Source organism: Lygodium microphyllum, chromosome 27 (assembly GCF_053477565.2).
Source record: "Lygodium microphyllum isolate KBCC chromosome 27, Lygodium_microphyllum_v1.1.10, whole genome shotgun sequence".
Lineage (NCBI taxonomy): Eukaryota > Viridiplantae > Streptophyta > Polypodiopsida > Schizaeales > Lygodiaceae > Lygodium > Lygodium microphyllum.
In genome coordinates, this window is record NC_141161.1 from 29790263 (window position 1) to 29813689 (window position 23427).

The 23427-nt window shown below is 44.2% G+C and overlaps 1 protein-coding gene across 9 annotated transcripts in view; it reads right to left on the reverse strand.

The window, feature by feature from the left end:
- Positions 1–23427, reverse strand: part of LOC148012169 (protein ZINC INDUCED FACILITATOR 1-like) — a 265948-nt gene that overhangs the window by 51016 nt on the left and 191505 nt on the right. For all 9 annotated transcript variants that reach the window (XR_015689021.1, XM_087668792.1, XM_087668794.1 and 6 more), the window contains 3 exons: positions 15162–15383; positions 14997–15084; positions 14625–14710 (listed from right to left, as the gene is read on the reverse strand). Coding sequence is in view for 8 of the 9 variants with exons in the window: in XM_087668792.1 (XP_087524918.1) it covers positions 14625–14710; positions 14997–15084; positions 15162–15383 (396 nt within the window). In the remaining variant the exon portion in view is untranslated. The remainder of the gene's footprint in view (positions 1–14624; positions 14711–14996; positions 15085–15161; positions 15384–23427) is intronic.

Genomic DNA, 23427 nt, shown 5'->3' on the forward strand with positions numbered 1-23427 from the left:
ATTATACTCCTATTGTCTTGTCACCTTGTAATCTCGTAGTACGAGATCTTATCTAGTATTATCTTGTATCTTGTTTATCCCCATCGAGGGAAATCTTGTAATTCTGATATCTTGTATCGATATCTACAGTCTCGGGTTGTGAGATCTTTCATATCCTATCGAACCCTGTTTTCTATGCCTACGGTCCCAGGTTGTGGGATTTTCCATATCATGTTAAGTTATCATTGTACCTTGTGCCCCTACGTGGGATTATCTTGTAATCAGAATTCTTGTAACAAATCTTGCATCTAGTCTAGTCTCTCGAGCAGAGTCTAGTTCTCCCATAATAGTCCTAACCCTTCATTAGGTGCATTAGTTAGATCATTGGATTCGTTACAGTTTGAATTTTTGGCTTTCCTCTCTTTTCCTTGATTTTCTCACCTACCTCCATAGCCACTCACCTCAATTGGAGGACCTGAATCTCTCAATATAGGCCAAATCTCTAGGAGCTCTCTTCTTCTTCTTCTTTGTTGTCTTTATCTTCTTTGACTGTTGCAAGATATGCTCTTTGAGATCTTTTCCTAGTATGACAAAACTTTTCAATATGCCTAGTTCTTTTACAAAAGTCACAATTTATGTCTTTCTTTCCTTTGTCCTTCACATAGAGGAGTTATTGGTCTCCTCTTGAGGTGCTTGCTTCTCCCTTGCTCTTGATCTTTGTTTCCTCTTCAAGGAGAGAGCCTTTGATATCCACAAGCTTGGGCTTTGACATGTTGATCAGTGTGGTGGACACATGATCATACTCAGGTGGTAGATTCTTAAGAAATACTCCAATGCAAATGAATTCATCCATTTTCAAATCAGTTCCTACAAGTTGTGTTAAAAAGCTTTCCATATAATTTAAATATGTTACAAGTAAGGCAATGCTCTTCCTTCAAGCCTAAAAAGTTCAATTAGTAAATCATATTTGGAGGATTTAGAATGTGCTCCAAATAGGGTCTCTAACTGATCCCATGTTGCTTGAGAGGTTTCACAATCATCAACATGATGAATGTAGCTATCATCAAGTTCAAGCTTCATAATAGCTTGTGGTTTGTCATCATTTTTCTCCCATATGAGTTCCCTTGGTTTCTTCTCTTAGCCACTTGTGATTGACCACAAGCCTTTCTTCATCAGGATGAGTTTGATCCGTGTCTACCAAGTGTGGAACTTGACACCTTTGAATCAGCATGAATGTGAATCTTTGACCATTTTGATGGTGGGAGCAGCAACAAATGATTGATTTTAGAGCAATAAGAGGGATGAGAATGATTGTGTCAAAAGACACAAGAACATTAGTGTCAATCAACACTATTTGCATATCAAGAGATACTATGCTTGAAGCTTGATGTTGATTCTTGATGCTTGATCTTCGAATTGAATCCTCTCCTTGCTAATAGCTTGGCTTGCAACTAATCAGATTGTCAAGGTCATGATTGAGCTCAGAGAAGTGAGAGAATGAAGGGAGATACAAGACCGTAGATATCGATTGGAACTCTCCTTGCTAATAGTTTGGAACTCTTTTTCAACATCATGAGCATAGGATATAGCATCATAAAAGGAAGGTTGGACAGTGTTAAGCTTTGCTTCAATACCATCTTTGTATTTTCTTTGAAGTGAATCTCGAGGAACTTCTTCTTGCATCCTCAATAAAAGAAGTCTTTTTACTATAATCTCTCAGTTTAGATGGCCATAGTATCACCATCTTGCTTTGGTCCAATGGCACCTATCATGAAGATAAAATTAAGGAGGTAAGAATGATTTCTTGACCTTTTTTAAAACTTGTCCTAAGTAGTAGGATGGTTGGTAATAATTGTTTTTAAGGCTTTTATTTGTATAAAATTAATTGTCTTGCCATAAGGCCGTAATATAAAGGTCACAATAGTAATGAATAATCCCACGCACAATTGCACTAATAAATAATAAAATCGTAATCTGTGCAACAAAGATGCTTTATTGGTAAATACAAAAATCATTGCATTTGCATTACTCCAACTACTAACAATCTACTCACTAGACACACAAAACACATTAAATATTGTGCCTATCAACCTACTATAATGTGGCCTATGCTACACACATACATGTGCAATAAGTCACTATTATGTGGCAAATAGAATAATAATAGTAATTTCCAAAAAATAAATCCAATAAATAACAACTTATGTTCATAGAAATAGACTAAATAAACTATCGCAACACCCCCAACTAATGAAAATTGTGCCACCCTTTGCCATTGAAGAGCTCCACATGGAAGCTATAACAAATCTGGCATGTGATTTGGCAACATCATTCTTTCTTTTGTTTAGTTGCAGCAAGTCTGTGAGTCAACCTTGCTCTATGATCCTTGTACCCTAACAAGTGATTGAAACTCTCCATAATTTGACTGGTAGGACCATGTCAGCATTCAATGCTGTCCACTTAATATGGGAGTGCTTTTTTCTCCCCCTTGAGAAAATTTTCACTAGATGACATAATTGATTGAGGGCTAAAGAAGCACCAACAAGAAGCTACCCTAGCAAGCTAAGTACATCAAATTCAGCCTAATTGAATCCAAGACGAAGGAACAGATTGTTATGCTAGAGTAGTGCCATGTTCAAACATTACAAAATTCTTGCTTTGTGCTTCGCAATTTCAAAACAACGTCAAGCTTGCCGACTAATTTTAGGACATGCAGACCCTTTATAAAACACCTCAAGGGTACACTATAGCTCCTTTAGATAATTACATATTCCTAAAAATATAAGACAATGCTATTAGTGTATTTAATACCAAGGAGCTTTTTGTCATATCATAAGTACTTCTACTCAGCTTGCTGTTTGGAGCAGATTTGCCGCGAAGAACATAGATTTTCTGCATTATTTTCCCTTCATAAGTTTGCACGATTTTGTCCTTGTGCATGTGCAGAAACTTCGGACTGCAGTGGAGGTGTGGATGAATCTCTCTTCTCTCACCATCAAAAGACTTGTGCCCACCACATCACCCTAGAGAAGAAACTCCAAATGCTTTCTGTTGATGATTCCCCTTCTATATAGGATCACATCAACAAGTTGAAGGACATGTGGGATGAGCTTGTGTCCATTGGAGGATGATTTCATCAGAGGATATGGCAATGATTCTCCTTACTAAATTACCATTGCCAAAGTATGATGTCTTCTATCCTAGTTTGCTTACCTCTAGGGTTCGGGAGACTCTTCTTTGGGAAGAACTAGCTCCGCTTTTTTTGGAGCATGAAGAGCGGCTCAAGGAGATAGGTGCCAGTGGATCCAACCTTACTAAAGCTTTTACTGCACGTTTTGGAGGGAGCAACAAGAAGGATAAAAAGGCCAAGAATAAGAAGCAACAGAAGGTTAAGCACTAGGATTTTTCTTCGAGCTCTCACACAGATTCAAAGGGGAAGCCTAGATACCTAGATTGTGGGAAGGGTACCCATTCTGAAGCGAAGTGTTGGAAGAAATACCCTCACCTTCACCAAGGAGTGAAGGATGAAGCTAAAATATTTGAGCCTTCCTCTGTCAGATGGAAGAGGATCGAGGTGCAGCTGAAGTGCAGTAGACAGTGTGAGAGTGAGAGACAGAGTTGAGCACGACACCCAATGCAATAGTACTGAATAGAGTGTAAGCTGAAAGTACAAATGATAACCCTTATACCTTAGAGTTATAAGGGGCTGTTCACACCCGAACACAGTAAGTGCCCGTAAGTGTGCACCACAAGCACATACAAAATAGTACACATAATCTGGGGGAAAAAACCTCTCCTACCGAGAGTAAAAAGTGCCCCAGTGTCCTAGTGATCACCCGCACACTCCCATATGAGCGTAGGCGTAAGTAAGGCGTGTGAGATACCCAACAAACCCCCCTGGAGTGAAGAGTGATCAAGTGTACAAGGATCATCCGCCACCAAAGGGCGTCAAATTCAAAGCATCGCGAAATGCTTCAAATTTGTCTCGTGGAAGAGCTTTGGTGAAGATGTCTGCCACATTGTTGGTGGTAGGACAGTAGACAAGGCTGATATCACCTGCATGTAGCCTCTCTCTGACAAAGTGGTAGTGAATCTCTATGTGTTTCGTGCGAGCATGAAACACAGGGTTCCGTGCCACTGCAATGGCACTCTGACTGTCAGTATATAAAGGAGTAGGCTCCGTAACAGATACATCCAAATCAGCAAGTAAGCGTCTAAGCCATACGCACTCAACTGCAGTAGTGAAGGCTGCCTTGTACTCAGCTTCACATGACGACGTGGCAACAGTGGATTGTTTCTTGCTAAGCCAAGAAATGCATGACGAGCCAAGAAAGAAACAATTGCCACTAGTGGAGTGACGAGTATCAAAATCACCAGCCCAATCAGAGTCACTGTAAGCATGTAACTGCAGTGGTTCCCCCTTGGCATAAAGCAATCCAAGAGTTCTAGTACCCTGCAAGTAACGAAACACACGCTTCACAGCTTGCCAATGCGACATACGAGGCTGATGCATGTACCTGCTCAAAACTGAAACGGCAAACTGTATGTCTGGCCGAGTGTGGCATAGATAGATGAGACATCCCACTGCTGGAGCATAAGTATGGATATCAAACAAATCACTGTCATCATGTAATGACAGTTTGAGCCCAGGTTCCATGGGTGTACAAACTGGCTTGCAATCCTGTAAGCCAAACTTCTCAAGAAGTTGCCCAATGTACCTTGACTGACATAATCCAATGCCTCTAGCATCATGTACAAACTGGATGCCCAAGTAATAGTGCAAAATACCCAAGTCAGACATGTCAAAAGTTTGCTGTAAATTATTTTTGAATGCTGAAATTTGATCAGCACGTGTTCCAGTGAGCAAAAGGTCGTCTACATATAGACACAAAATCAGCATGGATCCCCCTTCTTTATGTACATAAAGGGTAGACTCAGATGGGCTGTTTACAAACCCCTGACTAAGCAAGAAAGCATCTATCTTTGCGTACCAAGCTCGTGGAGCTTGTTTCAAACCATATAGAGCCTTTTTCAGCTTGCATACTAAATTTTCTGAGCCTTCAACTGCAAAACCAATGGGCTGCTGTACATACACTTCTTCCTGAAGTTCCCCATGTAAGAATGCAGTCTTTATATCCAGCTGATGCACTTTCCAACCAAAATGTGCAGCCAAGGCAATCATAGACCGAATGGTCGTCATACGGGAGGTAGGAGCAAAGGTCTCCTCATAGTCAATGCCCTTTTTCTGTGCGTAGCCTTTAGCTACCAGCCGTGCCTTGTACTTATCTATGGATCCATCTGCATTCCTTTTCAATTTGTAGACCCATTTCGTACCAATGGCACGCTTGCCAACTGGCAAAGACACCAAATCCCAAGTATGATTCTTATGAATAGAATCCAATTCAGCTTGCATGGCTGCCATCCAATGCACACTATGTCGTGCATCCTCAAAACATTCAGGCTCCTCATTATCATGAGTACATGCTGCCATAACAAACTCCATGGAATGTGCTGAATCATGCAGTCGAGTTTGCCTTCGAGTACGACCAGCCAAGGGTGTTTCCAAATGACTATCTCTCATAGTCTGCGTGTACCATCTAGGCACCTGTCTTGCTTCCTGACTGTGTACAAGTTCCTGCTGAATTTCAGTTTCAGCAATGTGCTGATTTACTGCATGTTCCATAGGAGCAGCTGGCTGAACATTAGGTTCATTTGCTGAAGTACCAGCTGAATCACCAAATGTGATGGGCAGCAGCCCTTCAAAGACATCACGGGCAGCCTGATATGTATCAAAACCAGCCAAGGATAATTCTGATTTTTCATCAAATACAACATCCCTGCTGACAAAAACCTTCTTGGTCACGGGATCATAGAGTCTGTAGCCTTTGCTTTCGCTGCTATATCCCATAAAGATGCATTTTACAGCCTTGTTGTCCAACTTCTTTCGAAGTACCTGTGGAATATGGGCATATGCAAGACACCCAAAAGTACGGAAGTGGCCAACAGAAGGTTTGCGGCTGTGCCAAGCCTCAAAAGGTGTGACGGTTTTCAAGGCCTTGGTAGGGCATTTGTTCAAAATGTGGCAAGCGCACATGACGGCTTCCATCCAAAAACTATGAGGCAAACTCTTTGCCTTCAGCATACATCTGGCCATCTCCATGAGTGACCGATTCTTCCTCTCTGCTACCCCATTCTGCTGTGGAGTATATGCAGTAGTGTACTGATGGATAATGCCCTTCTGCTGCAAATAAGAATTCAGCATAGAGGACATGTATTCCCCCCCTCGGTCCGAACGGAGAGTCTTAATCTTGCAACCAGACTGAGTTTCCACAAGTGCACTGAAAGCCAAAAATGCATCATACACTTCTGACTTCTTTTTCAAGCAGTAGACCCAGCACAAACGTGTAAAGTCATCAATAAATGTTACAAAATAGTAACAACCACCCAATGACTGTGTCTGCATGGGCCCACAAACATCCGAATGCACAAGCTGCAATCTGGCTGTTGCTCTAAAAGCAACATCACGGGGAAAAGAGAAACGATGCATTTTCCCCAAAATGCAACCCTCGCATAAATGCTCAGGAGGTCTCTCCAAGAGAGGTAATCCATCCAACATCTGAGTACGCTGTAATAGCATCAAGCTGCCATAGTTTACATGCCCCAAACGAGCATGCCATAACTCTGCCTCTAACATAGCAGGAGTAAGAGTGGATGTCAAATATGCAGACTGATCTACCGAAAGAGCATCCAACTCATATAACCCATGACACAGAGAACCTGTCAAGACCAATGTCATGTGTTCCTTGTCACGGACCATACAACGGTCATCATCAAAGGTGACCTGCAAACCACAACGTGCCATAGAAGAAATGGAAAGCAGATTCTTCTTAATGCCAGGCACATACAAAGCATCCTGTAGGCGGAGAATAGAGCCATCAATGGCTGTAAGCTGAATCTCCCCAATACCACGAACAGGGTATGATGCATTATTAGCACACTGAACAGACTTCCCAACGGGAGGTGCACCAAGAGAAGCAAACAAATCTCTACGAGATGTGATATGCCGTGAAGCACCACTGTCAAAGAACCAAGTGTCAGCATCTTCTGTAGAGCTAAATGCTCTATCAGCCCAAGAGACATCATAACTGCAAGTGTAAAAACAATAGTCCCTGTCTGCAACAAAGGACGCGGACTCACTAGCAGTGGAAGGAGCTGCAGAAACAGACATCCCTGACTCCTTCTTCTTCTCTTTGGCGATGCGCTTCCTGCACTCAGTGATGTAGTGGCCAGGCTTCTTGCAGTAATGGCATTTTCCTTTCTTGGCTTGCGTGCCCCCCTGTTTCTGACTTGTCTGTGAAGTGTTGCTACTATAAGAACTCTGCGAAGCATTTTTCCCTTGGCTGTTTTTACCCTTCTGCCTTGACATAAAAGCCTGCTCAGAGGCTATACCATCCACACCACTGTTCCGTCTAGTTTGCTCTTCCTCTAGAAGCAAACTGACAAGCTGAATGAAAGTGATGGGCTCTTTCGAAATCCTCATAGTGAGGTTCAAGGCAGTATGAAAAGCCAAGTAAGAGGGAGCCAGTGAATTCAATGTCGTAGAAATCAGCTGCGCATCTGAGTAGTACTCATCCACATTCATGAGTTGCTCCCGCAAGTCCTGAATTTTGTTGAGATGATCCTGCATAGAATCACCCTCATTCATCTTTAGAGTCTCTAGCTCTTTCTTCAAGAAAGAGATGCGAGTCTCATTCTTTCCTGCAAACATCTGCTCCAATATCAACCAAGCTTCTTGTGAAGAAGCTGCTGAACGAATATGAGGAATGATAGAACGCTGAACTGCCAATGCAATCAGCGACATAGCCTGTGCATCCCGTGTATCCCAAGTTTTCTGAGCTGCAGTTCTTGGGGGAAGTGGCTGAGCGGGGTGAGGTGGAGGGGGCTGAGGTTGCCCTCTTGCACGTCCTCCTGGAGGAGGAGTAGCGGGAGCCACAACTCCCGGTCGTGCTTCCTCTCCACTGACATAATCCCACAAATTTTTTGCCACTAATACATTCTTCATCATGAAAGACCAAAGGGAATAATTGTTCCCATCCAATCGGTCTTCCTTGGACACATAGGTGAATACATCTCCTCCCTGATTTGCCATTATTTCCCAAAAGGCAATAGAGCAATGTCAATGCAGTCCGGGCTGGAAATCTGCAAATTTCCAGAAATTGCAGCAAACACAAGTCTGCAATTAATGTGCAAAGGGTACTCTGTAAAAAAAACTGTCACTGATGCACGCTTCCCAAGGTGCAATTAGTGCTCAGCAGCACTAAAACATCAAAAGCCCCAAAATGTTCTGCCCAAAATTTCTGTCACAAATGTCTGTTACAAAAGCCCCAAAATGTGCATTCAATGTGTCACAGACAGACACAGCACGTTTCCCAATGTGCAAACAGTGCAGTGCAACACTGTTATGAATAAATCCCCAAAATTTTGCCAAAATCTCTGTCAAAAACAGTCGGTCTGTGACTGTATCAGCAGTTTAAATGCATCTGTCCTCCAAATACACAAAAGCCCCAAAATTTCTGACGATCCAGTCTAGAAATTTGCATGAAATTTATCCCCCCACTTGTTCTGTGCTTGCCGCGTGTGAACCTCCGCTTCCAGAACTGTGTTCTGGGCTGAAATTAAAAAAATTTGTTGAAAATTTTACCTGACGTGGAGCAGACTGGCGTGTGCTGGTCGGCGGGCAGTTTGGCGCAGGACAGGCTGACGTGGTCGTCAGACGAGCTGGCTGCGCGTGGTCAAAACGGCGGGCAGGACGGGCTGATGTCAGACTTGCGGGCTGCACGTGACGTTGACGGGCGGGCGCAGGTCAGTCGCGTGTGACGGGTGGACTGACGGTGGTCTGACGGAAGTCGTATGGGCTAACAGACGACTTAGGTGGCGCCTGGGCTGACGAGGACTGCACTGTTGGACAGCGCGCTGGCATACGTCAGCGCCTGCAGCTGACGTGACGAGACTAACTTTGACGTGGACCTGGTGCTGCTCGCGAGCTGCTGACGGACAGGGTACTGGTGGAGGCTGGCGACGACTTGTACTGTGCTGAGGCAGCTCTGTGGAACAGCGCCTCACTGCTAACAGAACTGACGACAGGTTGTACCTGTGCTGAGGTGACGTCTGACGCTGGAGCAGGACTGGCGTGTGCTGCAGAAGCTGAGTTCAGAGCTGAGCTCTGATACCAAATGTCAGATGGAAGAGGATCGAGGTGCAGCTGAAGTGCAGTAGACAGTGTGAGAGTGAGAGACAGAGTTGAGCACGACACCCAATGCAATAGTACTGAATAGAGTGTAAGCTGAAAGTACAAATGATAACCCTTATACCTTAGAGTTATAAGGGGCTGTTCACACCCGAACACAGTAAGTGCCCGTAAGTGTGCACCACAAGCACATACAAAATAGTACACATAATCTGGGGGAAAAAACCTCTCCTACCGAGAGTAAAAAGTGCCCCAGTGTCCTAGTGATCACCCGCACACTCCCATATGAGCGTAGGCGTAAGTAAGGCGTGTGAGATACCCAACATCCTCTACCTATGCTCTAGCTATTACTCATGAGTTCTTGTTCCTTCACATCCATGACATGGAGGAGCGTTCTTCATTGGCTATCTCCTCTTCAAAGAGGCCTTGGCTTATTGACAGCAATACTTCAAGCCATATAACTCCTCGAGAGAATTACTACATGATCTTCATCCATGAGAGGGTATAGTCCCAATTGGTGACATTTCTTTGGTGCCTATTCCTGGTATTAGCACTTGCTACTATTGCTTGACCATCCTTCAAGCTCCATTTCAAAATTCCTATACAAGCTTCCCACTTCTCTCAATTCATGACCTTATTAGACTTGGTACCCGGGTTGTCTTCACTGATCATGCCGTCTTTATTGAGGATCCCTCTTCAAAAGCCATTTTAGCGACAAGTTGGCAACAAGGGAGTTATACAAGCTCCCTTCTCCTTTCATTGTATAGGGTCTTCCAAGGTAGCCTTCCATTGCCGCACCTATCCTTGCTTGTGTACCACCTGATATTGGTGCTGTAGTTGTGGATTCTACAGTCCCTTTCCTTTCAGATGGGGATTCCTAGGATCATGAGGAGTTTCTTCATAGATTGACTACATTGACGAGTTTCATCAATGTGTGAATTGCCCAGTCATCTCCTACTTGTGAGCCTCATTCTGAGTCAAACAAGGACATTAGGAGCTCTAACATTATGTCAATCAGTCATGCCATGTGTTTTGACAAAGGAGGCAGCTCTATTTAGAGCACGTATTTCTTTTTCAATCGGTTTTAGGTGTATTCGCATTGGCTGACTGTTGTTTCCAGCCTTTGCATTTGCTGTTTGGGTGGCTAGAGGGTCTTCTCACACCAGAAAGAGGTGATCAACAATACCATGTGATGATCAGCATTTTTTTGAGTGACCTACAATATTTTATACATTATGTGTAGGTCGGTTAATTTTTGGGCATGGTGAGACAGCAGTCAGCCAATTTTTTGGGTGTTTGGCTATTTATAGCCACTCCACAATTGGCTGGTTATTCATTCTTCTAAAGATCTTCAGCACGCTCTCACATTGTGTGATGGACTCGCATGGGTTCAAGTCCACTGGCATACATGTACGATCTGAAGAGTTGTCCTTCATACCAAGAAGCCCATGTGAGTTTACTCCCTCAAGCCTTGGCCCATCTTCATCTCTTAGTTGCACAATAGAAGCTTCCATCTTTACACCATCTCCAAATAGGTTGAGTGGGGTTTCACCTCACGCCTCAACACTTGACCTTGTGGGTCTATCCTCTTGGGCTCGATTCTTCATGAGGTGACCTCTAAGGGTTGATGCCTTTCATCCTGCCATGTAGCCTTGCATATGGCACACCTCAACGCATCATTGTCCCTTGGACCTAAGATATCTATCTTGCATTGCGGCTCACTCATGGTACACAACCCACAAGGACTTCTCCATTGCACATAGGTTCCTTGACACCTCAACATGCCTCATCATACCACAGTTCACCATGCCATGCTAATTGCACACATCTTGGATCAAGCTATCTACTTAGAGCACGATGCATCACGGACCATCTTGAGTCTCATGACTCATCCCCCTAGCCTGAAGCCTGGCCTTAATCCCCTTGCACTCTCTGCACTTGCACAAAGGACATACGGCCTGCTGCCTTGGCTTCTCATGAAACAATCTGGCATCGAGAGGTAAAGGATGATTGCTCCTTAGTACAGAGCGCCTCAGAGCAAGGAGTAGATGCCAAGTTGAGCAAGCTCAACCCCACTATCCTCATATACATAATTTGGAAAAAGTTCCGCCTACACGTCACGCTGCTGTCCCCCCGCCTGACACGCGCCATCCGACTGTCCGACTGCCCGAAACCCCAAAGCATTGCCTTTGGTCTTGTGAGGAGGTGCAGCTTGTATGGAGAGGAGCATGCCGTATCCTTCGATGTATAGCCCCCAGCCTTGGGTGTATTTCATGGGGAGCTTTCTGTTGGCAGGCAGTTAGCCAGGGCCGTCACCTTTTGTATGAGGCCGGGATGCACGACACGATTTTCATGATCGAGGCAGGGTCATGTGCAGTGGTTGGTCTGGGGGCTTTACCCATCCACTAGGAACTAGAGCCCACAGCAGACCGCTCAGAGATATGGGAGATCATAGGAAGTCTTACTGGATGGCATATTTGGAAGGCGCGATGCCAGGTGGCTTTCGGCGGAGAGAGACTTTCAGCACTTGCGACCTTGACAGAGCTATGGACCTCCATCATTCACTCCCTCCGCGGCCGATGGGAGCAGGTGCAGGGTGAGTCCAGGGCTTGTCAGGAGCTCCGTGGTCACTTCATGCGTACCTGGGGCGGCCAGGGCCTATTCTTTGTGCTGCAGGCAGGCAGTCCCGTTTGGCGATATACCCCTCCCCCATGGCTCCTTGCCCCCATCCCCCCTAGACCACCCTGAGGCTTGTATACATGATGTAGTGGTGACTTTGCATCAGCTCCAGTTTATTCTATTGAGCTTGAGCACTTTGTTGTAATCAGCTTTTTGAGTAATATAATCAGCCACATTTTCTTGGAAAAAATTAAAAAAAAAACTATCCTCATATACACCCACCTAACACTCAGCTATTTTCTACATTGTTCGGGCCTTTGTAGTTTGTAGCTAATTTTCCCTCTATTTAGGGAGTCCAACATCAGAATGCAGCCTTTTCTTGTGTGTTTGCAGGTTTATAAGAGGTATGGAGCTCCACCAGTTCAATGCTTTTGATGACTCAAATGAGGAGATCCTTTAGTCTTCCTCTGATAGTTGATTCCATTAGTTAGACTATCGCAAAGAGTGATGCAAAGATCGACATTTAGAGCCATGATCATCCACAGATCAACACCCTAGTAGATTGAGAAGATCATAGCACCAACCCCCCCACCCCAAAGAAAAAATAAGTAAATAAAAAATCTCTAGATGTTTCTCATAGGGCGCATACTACATGTCCTCACATGGCCATTATAGCACCATTTCTTCAAGTGCTCATGCTTCCTTTGCCCAAAGAATATCAACCTCATGGTGCGAACTACTCCCTTTGGTCCTACAAAATCAAGTGTATCCTTGATACCTTCGACTTCCAGGCATTTGTTTCTACCCCAATCCCCTATCTAGTGGAGGACTCTGCATTGGTTCTACGATAGATCAAGCAACCCTCTGGGATTGGCTCAACTCTAAAGCATGATCCTTTCTCTTCACGAGTTTGCAAGATTCTATCCTTGTCCATGTGCATAGACTTTTGACTATAGCAAAGGTGTGGAGGAGGTTCTCTTCTCTCTACCATCAGAAGACCTTTGCCCACCATATCACTCCAGAGGAGAAACTTTAGATGCTTTCTGTTTGACGATTCCCCTTCTATCCAAGATCACATAAATCAAATGGAGAACATGTGGGATGAGCTTGCATCCCTTTGTAGGATGATTTAGTCAAAGAATATGGCAATGACTCTCTTCAATTGCCATCTCCAAAGTGTGATGTCTTCTATACCAATTCGCTTACCTCTAGGGTTGGAAGACTCTTCTTTGGGAAGAATTAGCTCCACTTATTTTGAAGCACCAAGAGCGAGTCAAAGAGATTGGTGCTAGTGGATCCAGCTTTACTAAAGCTTTTACTACACGTCCGGGAGGGGGCAACAAGAAGGACAAGAAGGCCAAGAACAAGAAGAAGAAGCAAGTTAAAGCATTCTTCTTCGAGCTCTAACATAGATTCAAAGGGAAAGCCTAGATGTCTACACTGTGGGAAGGGTACCCATCCCAAAGAAAAATGTCGGAAGGAATGCCCTGATCTTCATTCAAGAGCAAAGAATGGAGCTAAAGCATCTAAGCCTTCCTCTACCTCTGGCCCAGCTATTACTCATGAGTTTGTGTTCCTTCACATCTATGAGATGGAGGAGCCTTCTTCATCAGATATCTCCTCTTTAAAGAGGCCTTGGCTTATTGATAGTGGTGCTTCAAGTCATATGACTCCTTCAGAAGATTTGCTGCAAGATCTTTGTCCATCAAAGGGTATAGTCACAGTTAGTGGCATTTCTTCGGTGCCTATTCGTTGTGTTGGAACAGCAGTCAGCCAGTTTTTTGGGTGTTTGGCTATTTATAGCCACTCCACCGTTGGTTGAACATTCATTCTTCTGCAGATCTTCAACACTCTCCGACATTCGCGACTCTCCACCATCTTCCTGTGTGGTCTTCTGTCATGACCTGAGGCAGTGAATAGAGATGCTGCACGATTATTTGTTGGGCGGAGTGACCCTGAGTTATATAATTGGGGGGACTTTTTTCTGACTCTCAAGTCTCCAGCAGTGTTTGTTGCCACCTTCTTTACAAGGATGAGACACAAAAGGTGATTCCTCAGCATTATATTGAACATATTAAAACAAAAATATACAGAAACATTTCCCTATGATAGCACTGAAGCAGCCCCAAGGTATGTGACATGCTGGATAGGTCTTCCACAAAATATGATGGACATAACATTCTCCTTAAGAGATTGCATGATTTCATAATGAATATCAATATCACTTGCCTTATCCTCATCATATTGAAAGGCTCTCCAAACCGTTCACTGGCTGTTGTAAAAGTCTCTTCCATTTACAATGTATACACTAATTTGTGCAATCAATCGTAGTTTCTTTCAAGAAAGAAACCAGAGGGTTTACTTTGAATGTAAGTAGGCATGATATTATGAAATATTGATTAGGAACACCAAAGAACTTCGTGGCTATATTAGTACTATAAGAATTTTGGTGTTATCCATTCACTCAGACTCTTAAAACTTGTTGACTGGTATTAATTATTTTCATTGCTTGAATGCAAATGCTTCATCAAGTGAAATAAGCATGGACTAGCTCATGTTTCATGCTTCGTATGTGCTAATTCCAGCTGTATTTGGCATGGCCTAGGAGTGTTTTCATGCATGGCTACTAACTACAGCCTTCATTTATAGCAACTTGCAGTATGAAATGAGACAATTAAAAAGAGGAACAAATATTTGCATCTCGTGAGAACTAGTAATGAACATAAATCTGCATCTCATGAGAGCTAGTAATGAACCCAATAACAGATGTAAATCTTACAGCAGGCCAGCGAGCAATCCCTACAGCTCCAAGCAGTTTTGTCAACCGTGGAAACAATAAAAGCTGAAAGAGAAGAAGCGCAGCCCCTGGGAAAAAGAGTAAAATAAATATTCAGAACATGCTGTTCAATCCCCAAACTTTTGGACAAACGCTCGTTAACTTTAGAAGAAACACCGGCTCATGCATGCAATAGCAATAGATGGTGTCGACCTCTTCAAAATAAGCATATGGGAGGCATATGATTAAAAAATTAATTCTAGATAGGAGAGAGCCTGGAGGCCATTAGTTTTAGGCCAGTCTGCCAAACAAGAAAAGCCCTAAATTGTCAGACCACCATAAAATTGGTCACTTGTCAAGATGCATTTTTCTTACCAGATGCAGTAAGAACATTCCCAACTTCAGCGGTGGTGAATCCTAAACCTCCATAAATTTGAGGACTGACAGCCCATAAAGAGAATATCTAGAAAGTAAAATGATTGCACTGATCAGAGCCAAACTCTTTTAGAGCCGCACAAATCAAAGGGAATAGATCATTACCTCTGAATATGCTGTGTCATGTACTCCCCATACGCAGTAGAGAGTAATTGCAGCTATCATTCCCCAATTTTTCCAAAGGGGCTTCTGTGCCTCTTTAACCTCCTCAGACATGTCAATCACATGGCCTTTTGCATTTCCTGTTTTGATGCCCTCATCTTTACTGATATTTTGAGCATCTTCACTTATTCCTCCATATACATGTGAATGATTGTGCAAGCTCTCCTGTGTGATAATGGTCAGTTGAGCGTCAGAACATGAGTTTGCAACATATGGAAAAAATTTCAGCCATATTAGACTTAGAATATCCAGGTGGCCCAAAATTGTAGAACTCTATGCAGGAGGTACTTCAGTAATCTCAAGCCAAGAAGTCCCTCATGTGCCAGCTAGCTCAAAGTAGCTCAGTAGCTGATGAACATATATGGGACGTGAGTGCTGATCATAGGATAGGCCCAGCAATTTATAATGGGAAAAAGAAATTAATAATAGATTGTTTATTTTTTATTTTTTTATTTTTTATTTTTTTGTGGGTGAAAGCACAGTATTGAATTGCATTATACGATGGTGAAATACATGCAACTGCCTAAGTTGGAATTTCTAAGACCAGTTCACTTTGCAGACATTCTCCATTTCGCACTGCAAAGATCAAAACAAAAGAGTTCAGTGCAGCATTTATTGCCAAAACATAAACTACAATATGAGATCTGCCATAGGGTTTATCAGATAAATGTCAGAAAGCTCTGTCAGACCCTTTATCACTTGCCAAACTACTAACTACAGCATGTTGAGACATTAAGTATATGCCATTGCACAAAGTACAATGTTGCTCTACCAAGAGAGACGTCAAACTTTTTGGTGTCTCAAAAATACTGCATTGGGCATCTTTAATAAACCCCATACTCTGCTGCATCTGTTTTCACCAGCTGCCAGTTGCCAGGCCACCGGCAGCAAACAACCAAAGGAAGGACACACTCTTCTGCCACCAACTGTCCCAATCAATAATTTTGTGCTTCACCAATGGTTTGCTCCTGACAATGTCCCAATAATCATCAGCATGTATAAACAAATGTTTGACTGTTGTATTATAATTGACAAAACTTGTTGAGAACATTGAGATTGATCAACACATCTCCCTCGGGTCCAAGCAAGCCATCCAAGGCTGTGCTTCCAAATCACAAGCTGCAGTCATGAAGCTCTTGCTACATGACATGAGGGTTAAGCCACCATTGTCTTGCCTTTCAGCTCTACAACCATGATGTGCCATGACAACCAAATATGTGCCACTCAAGTGCACCTAGACCATCTCAAAGCAGTTTCTTTACACAAAAAATGGTCATATATGCTATTGACAGATTGCATACAAGAGGGAGGAAGACCACAAATTACAAGATGCACGATGGCTCTAGGCCATCAAGCATAAATCAGATACAAGAAACTCAAGAAATACTTTCTGAGGCATCATGATCAAAGTACGAAGATTCTCTCTCTATCTCTCTCTCTCTGAGTGTAGATGATCCCCAAAATACTTTTTGAGGCATCATGATCCCCAAAATAGCTGGTATGATGATGAGAGTAGAGTCACCCGAGCTCGCTTACAGAGAGAAGTGGAGCTAGGCACTTAGACACATCGCCAAGCAAAGGCGTTCTTCAAACGCCTGGTGCGGAAGAAGAAACGAGACTACTTAGCGAAAGTAGAAGCAGAGATATATCAACTATTTTTGGGGCGGGATAGTAAGAGCGCATGGAAGATGTTTCATGAAAGACAGCCCCCCATACAGATTACATCACCAGATGCCTGGCTTGACTATGGGAGATAGTTGTATGACCTGCCAGGATAGCCACCTATACAGCCCCCACAAGCTTGTAGGCCAACGCAGTGGTCTTTCTTCACATGGAAAATGGTTAGGGATGCAATTTATAGATTACAAAATGGGAGGGCACAGGATGAGGATGGAATAGTAGCAGAACATTTCTCACATGGTTGTGACATATTAGCACCCATATTAGCACATATGTACAATAGAGCAATATGTGAAGGTTTCCCTATGAGTTGGTCAGACAATACTATAATTCCGCTATTTAAAAGTGGTGATCCCCTGATTCCTAGCAACTACAAGACTATCATGATCGGTCATACTTTGGCCAAGATATATGGATCTATATTGGAGCATGAACTCAGTGAGTGGGCTGAAATGCAAGGCAAGAGAGCACAAGGACAGGCAGGCTTCAGACGAGGATATACCATGCTAGACCATGTTCTCACACTTAGAGCCATTATTGAGGAGGGTTGAGCCCGAAACAAGAGGATCTATTGTTGCTTTGTAGACTTTCGTAAAGCTTTTGATACAGTGCCTCGTACACGCATCATGCAGAGATTGCAGGACATTGGAGTACTAGAGGGTATACGATTGGGAGTCTATGCATTATATGAGACAGTGACAGGTCATGTACGAGCACCTAGGGGGCTATCAGCTCTACTAGTGGCCTAAGCCCTACAAAGGTGGATAAAACCACAATGAACTTTTTTTTTTGTTTAAGTGAGAAATTTTATGGGATGTGGCCGATTGAGTAACAGTGATCCAGAAGCTGGGAGTAGGGAGGGTACACTAGACACATCACAAAACAGTGTAAGCTTACCCATCCACTCAAGGGTGTCGATGACAAGGGAAAATATGATGAGGAAATATAGTGGTGTGGTGTTAATAGCAGCTGGTGGAAACAGCTTAGGATCCACTCAAGTGGTGCTCTGCACAATATGATACAAAGTATGCTACATGCTAAAGAATGCTCATACAGTAGGTGCCACTTGGACTGTGTCCCTCCTGGGAAAATTGTTCACTTGCCCAAGTGTCCTAGTACAAAGATGATGAAATCATGCAATGCAAAGGGGAAAGGTACAACAGGGGGGGAGAAGCCAATGTCTAAGATAAAGTGTTGAAGCCTGTAGAATACCAAGAAGGGTAGGAACCCCCTCTCAACTTGGATGTAGATGCCGAAGAAGGAAGAGGAGCTTGATGTCAGTCTTTGTGTGGTGCCAAGAACCATAAGGAATGGAAGAAGATGATGAAGATGAAGTGGATGAAGCACCCCGTTGGAAGAGCAAGGTAGAGGTCACTGCCATGATAGCATCAAGAGAGATGTTGCAAGATCCATCTCTGGAGGGGAAACTGCCATGCTGGAAGAAGAGCAAGCACTCCTAGGATGATGAAACCATGAAAGGAATGGTGCCCATCCCCATGTCTCTAGCCCAGGTATGAAAGCAATCTGCAAGTTAGCCCTACACTGAAAGACAAAACCTTGCAAAAGAGATGAGAATCTGCAAACACAGAGATCAGTGGTAAGATGCTCCAAAGCAAAACATAACGGAGAGAAAATCTAATTGAAAAGACAATGCAATGAATGTGTATGTGTGTGAGTAAATGTAGCAGAAGACTTAAGAATGGAAAAGCTAAGGACAATGAATCCTATGGGCCCGACTCTAAGAGGGCAAAAAATGGATGCTAGACTGACCTAGGGTATCCTAAAGGACCTAGAGACATTCTAGTCTAAGAAGGTGTCCACCATCGCATACGTCCAATAGCAGGGCTTTGCCAAGGGAATGCCCGACGAGGTGGAGAGGAAGGTGAGATGGATGCATGAAATGCAACAGGATCGGGATCTGCAGACCAATCAGCCAATCCATCAAGGGTAGTGAAAGAGACTGTCTGCTAAGGTTGTGCTCGAGCCACATGTCCAGTAGCAGCAACAGGTGCTGGAGGAGTAGATGAAGCAAGAGCGAAAGGCGTAGCCCCACTAGACTGTGCAGTACAGCGGTCTACGGAGGCTTTTTAGGTGGAAGACCTTGGGCCTTGGAGCGACACTCCTCGTCCACATGGCTTGGTCTCTGGCAATGTGTGCAAAACTAGTTTTTCTTAGGGAGTTGTTGCCAAATAGGTCTAGATTCTTTGGTCCATCTGAGGAAGAGAAGTCACCCTTTGATTGGCTTGCCTTCGCATCTTGCCAGTTCTTGCCACTATTGGTTTTTCCTCCCAAAGAAGAGGCAACCAACCCCCTCTATGAATAAGGCTGTGATGAGGCTTTCTTGTGGACTTGATCATGCAGTCTCGCGTAATGCAAGAACTGGCACTCAAACTCATAGAAGGTTGGTAACTGAGGCTGTGAGATAATGTATTGAGAATGAAATTGAAGTATTTTTCGAGCAACTTATTCAAGAAGAATATAACTTGATCGTCATTTGACTTTGGAGAGCCAGTAGTGGCATCCCCTTCCTTAATAGAAAACTCTTGAAGCTCAAAGTCAAGATTTCTGCACCGAGTACGATCACGGGCCGCATAGCAGTTGAGAAGGTGACTCCAATGCTCTCATGTGAGTGGGAAGTACTGTAACTGAGAGTGAAATTCGGGAAGCAATCCTTGCATCAGCTCAACATTGGTTGTGGCATTGCGGGCTCTCCATTGACGGATGTAATTAGGGTGAGGTAGGCGAGCATTCTCTAGACCAATGATGAGGTCCCAAAGACCCTGAGACTTGAGCACTTGTTGCATGAAATTTGACTAAGTGGTGAAATTCGACCCGTTAAAACGAGTCTTATCCGTGAAGGCATTCTTGGCCATTGCAACATGAGTGGTAATGCTCAAAGATGGGTAGTGTGAAAAAGTGTAATGGGGGTAAGATGGGGGAGTGGAGTGTATATGGAAATGGGCCCCAGAGTGTCCACCAAGCATTTGAGTAGTGTGCAAGGTGGATCCATAGGTAGGGATGGGCTGACTAGGCATGAGCATGGTAGCCATATAAGTAGCCCATGGTGGAGGTGGGATGGGAACGCGTGGAGCAGAAGATGAAAATCTCTACATAGGTGTAACCCAAGGTAAGTGGGATGACGCGCCATAAGCCGAGGATGGAATCCCTTGCGCCTGAGTGGTCCATGTGAGAGATGAATTTGGGGGTAGTGAGGGGGATGCCCATCACAGCCGTCCTAGGTGCTATGGGTGTGCTCATTTGCAAAAAGGAGAGAGATACTATGTTAAAGGGTGGCATTCTCCCTAACGAAGTACCACGGTGCAAAGAGGTAGAGAATGGGTTAGAGAAGGAGAAGGTGCTAGGAGCGGAGATGGAAGATCCAACCCCTAGTGTGTGTGAAGCCGATGTGGAGTGTAATTTGAGATTTTGAAAGGATGAAGAGAGATGATCAAGGGTGGAGGTAGAAGAGGGTGGGATGGGAGGGAAGTGAGAACTGTGTGTTACATGCTTAAATGAAACTGAAGCTGTAGATGTTCCTGAATTCCATATGATTTGTGAGCCCCCTCTATTAAAGTTCACATACGCAAAGCCATCCAGATCTTGCATCTCAAAAGAAGAAACAGACGAGGGTTTTTTCATTCAACTCAAAAGGGTTGTACAAACTTGACATTGGACCTGGCTGAAATGATGAAGATGGATCGCCAGACGCTCCAAATGCCATATGTCCTCCATGATCGCAGAAGTGGCTAGCCTCACCGACCGGTCCGAATATGATACCAAAGATTGTAGAAGGGGTGTAAACATTACCGTACTTGTTGCAATAATACTCCTCAAAAGTCCTCTCTCATGTTAGTGAAATTTGAAATAGGAGTAGAAAAAGAAGGTGAAGGTGAAAGTGGAGTGTCATCCTCCTCACTGAATCCATAATGCCATCTCAGGGCCTCCAGTGATGGAGAAGCCTGATAGGACATCATAGGAACTGGAGAAGAAGGTGTCTAGGACATTGTGATTCAGTTACAAGTCGTATTGTGTGCCTCGCACAAAGACTAGCTCTCCACAATATCCACAATATACTCTTTACAAGAGCACCGGCTCTAATACCATGTGAAGAAAACTGCTAGGGTTTGCACTGAGAAACATAGAGTGTACGACCACGACAGCAACACAAAGAGATGGACATAAACACAGAAAGCAAAACTCAAATCCTAAACGCAAAACTCAAAACTCAAAACTCAAACACAAACAGAAGAAGGGACAGAACAACACAAGTCTAAAGTGAATGAATACTGCAAATGAATGTAAAAGTGTACAGATACTCAAGGGCAGAGTAGTGTATCGGAAAGTGACGTCCACCAGAGACGGATCCCAAGTCTATGACCACCAGTCAGAGCGTGTAGTCTGCAAAATGATGATGCCAAAAGGGCCTGGAGCACCAAATGCAAGTAGGAGAAGCTGTGGAGATGAAAGGCGGGCGGCCACTAGATGAGTGTAAACGCAAACTACGGATGTCGCCTGGATGAGGAAGAGCACCAGCACCTGTCACCTGGAGGATGAGACACCAAACACAAGCAGCTGGAGTTGATGAAGATGTTGGCGTTGGCTGGAAGATGCCAAACGCAACCTAGAGGAAGGCGCCAAATAGTGGGCGACAGCTTGGGGGAAGGTGCTAGGGCACTGCAAGGGCTGATGGAGAGGTGGCAGCAGTCTTGAAGACTGGACAGCCACGTAGAGGTAGACTAATGGCTGAAATCTGCACCCAAGGGTGTGAAAACTACACAGACAGACTGCACAAACAGTAATGAGGCTGAAGGGGGGCAGCCTGTCTAGTTATAGATGTTGAAGGGTGCATCAAAGAATTAGGGTTTTTGGGGGACCACTAAAAGTCTCTCGGACCACTCCCCTTTTTAGGGTTTTTCATTAATTAAGTGTGTTTTGGGGCTGTTTTAAGAATGCTAATCAGCTGAAAAGCGTGTTTTAGCTCAACACCACCATCTCAAGACAAGGAACCATTTCTTCCGCTTCCTCAACATCTGAATCAAGCCCCAAAGTCTCCACCACCTGGTCAATAAAAGTAGTGTTCAACTCTCACATGTCTGCTGCAGCACCATCTCAAGACAAGGAACCATTTCTTCCCCTTCCTCAACATCTGAATCAGGCCGCAGAGCCTCCACCACCTGGTCAATAAAAGCAGTCTTCAACTCTACCATGTCTGCTGCAGCACAGATTGACAGCACTGTATGGCCCTCTTTGGGTTCGCATCTCAGGCTGTACAAAACACAAAATTGGTTCGCGTCAAATGCTACCAGTCTGTAGGTGCAAGCAATGAAAAACAAAGAATGAGGGCTGCTTGTAGCAGGCTAATTCCTGCTGTATCTTCTTGCCTGTTGCTCTCTCACTGCTGTTGTTGTTTCTGGTTCTGTGCAGAAGTGCAGGGGCCATACATAGGACCTACAGGTGGCCTGTACAGCCCGTGGACAACCTGTGCAGAATGGGACAGCTTGCACACAACTGGGGCAGAGAATTACTTCCTCGCGACCTATGCAGGGTCGGGCAGGGTAGAGACTGACGTTGGACTCTGTTGAGGCTGGCTGTGGACTTTGGTCTTAGTGGACGTTACTCTCTCTCTCTGCCCGACTGGACACTGGTGTGAGGATGCTAACGTGGACGACTGCCCAATTGGACGCTAGCGTTAGGGCGCTGAGGTGAGGACGACTGCCAGACTAGACGCTGGCATGAGACCGGTGCTGACGTGTCTAGCGGGAGCTCCGACGGCACTGACGTGAGTGCTGACACGAAGGCATTGCTCTACAAGGGCACGTCTCTGCGCAAAGAGACAGTCATTGTTCTACATAGTCACATCTCTCCACAAGGAAACTCTAGCTTCCCTAGAAGCTGCAGAGGTATTGGCAGTTGTTTAGGAAGGATCTACAGGGTCAATGCAAGCACACTAAGTGGCTGTCCTAAATTGCGAGATGGCAGAGACTACTAACAAAGAAACGAGTGGATATGAAACTGAACTTGATACACACCAAATCAGGCCAACCAAAGGAGGCACTGCATCAGAAGGGCGGTACAAGACTCCCACTGAGGACAAAAAGTTCTACTATAGATAAAATAGAAGGAGAGCTCGTAAAAATGCCACTACCACAAGTGCCAAGCGATGGACAAAGATGCAAAGGCTGATTGCAACAAATGGTTTGGATGACATGAAAGCCCTCATAAGAGTTGAGATTGCAGCAATCATGTATGCCAATGTTTGACAAGGTGACAAGTGACATGAATGTGATGCATGAAACATGGGGAAAGGAATTGAATGCTAAAATGGATGCAAACCTGAAAGTGTGCATGAGGGTGTGCGGCAACATGCAACAAAAAGTCATGAATGACATGGATACAAAGCAAAAAGATGTATATGAAAAATTGCAGGAGACATTCAGGGAAGAACTAAGTGATGCTGTAGAAGCAAATATGAAATCATGCTCTAATGGCTAGGATGATGCAAAATATAAAGAAATCAAGGTTGACTTGC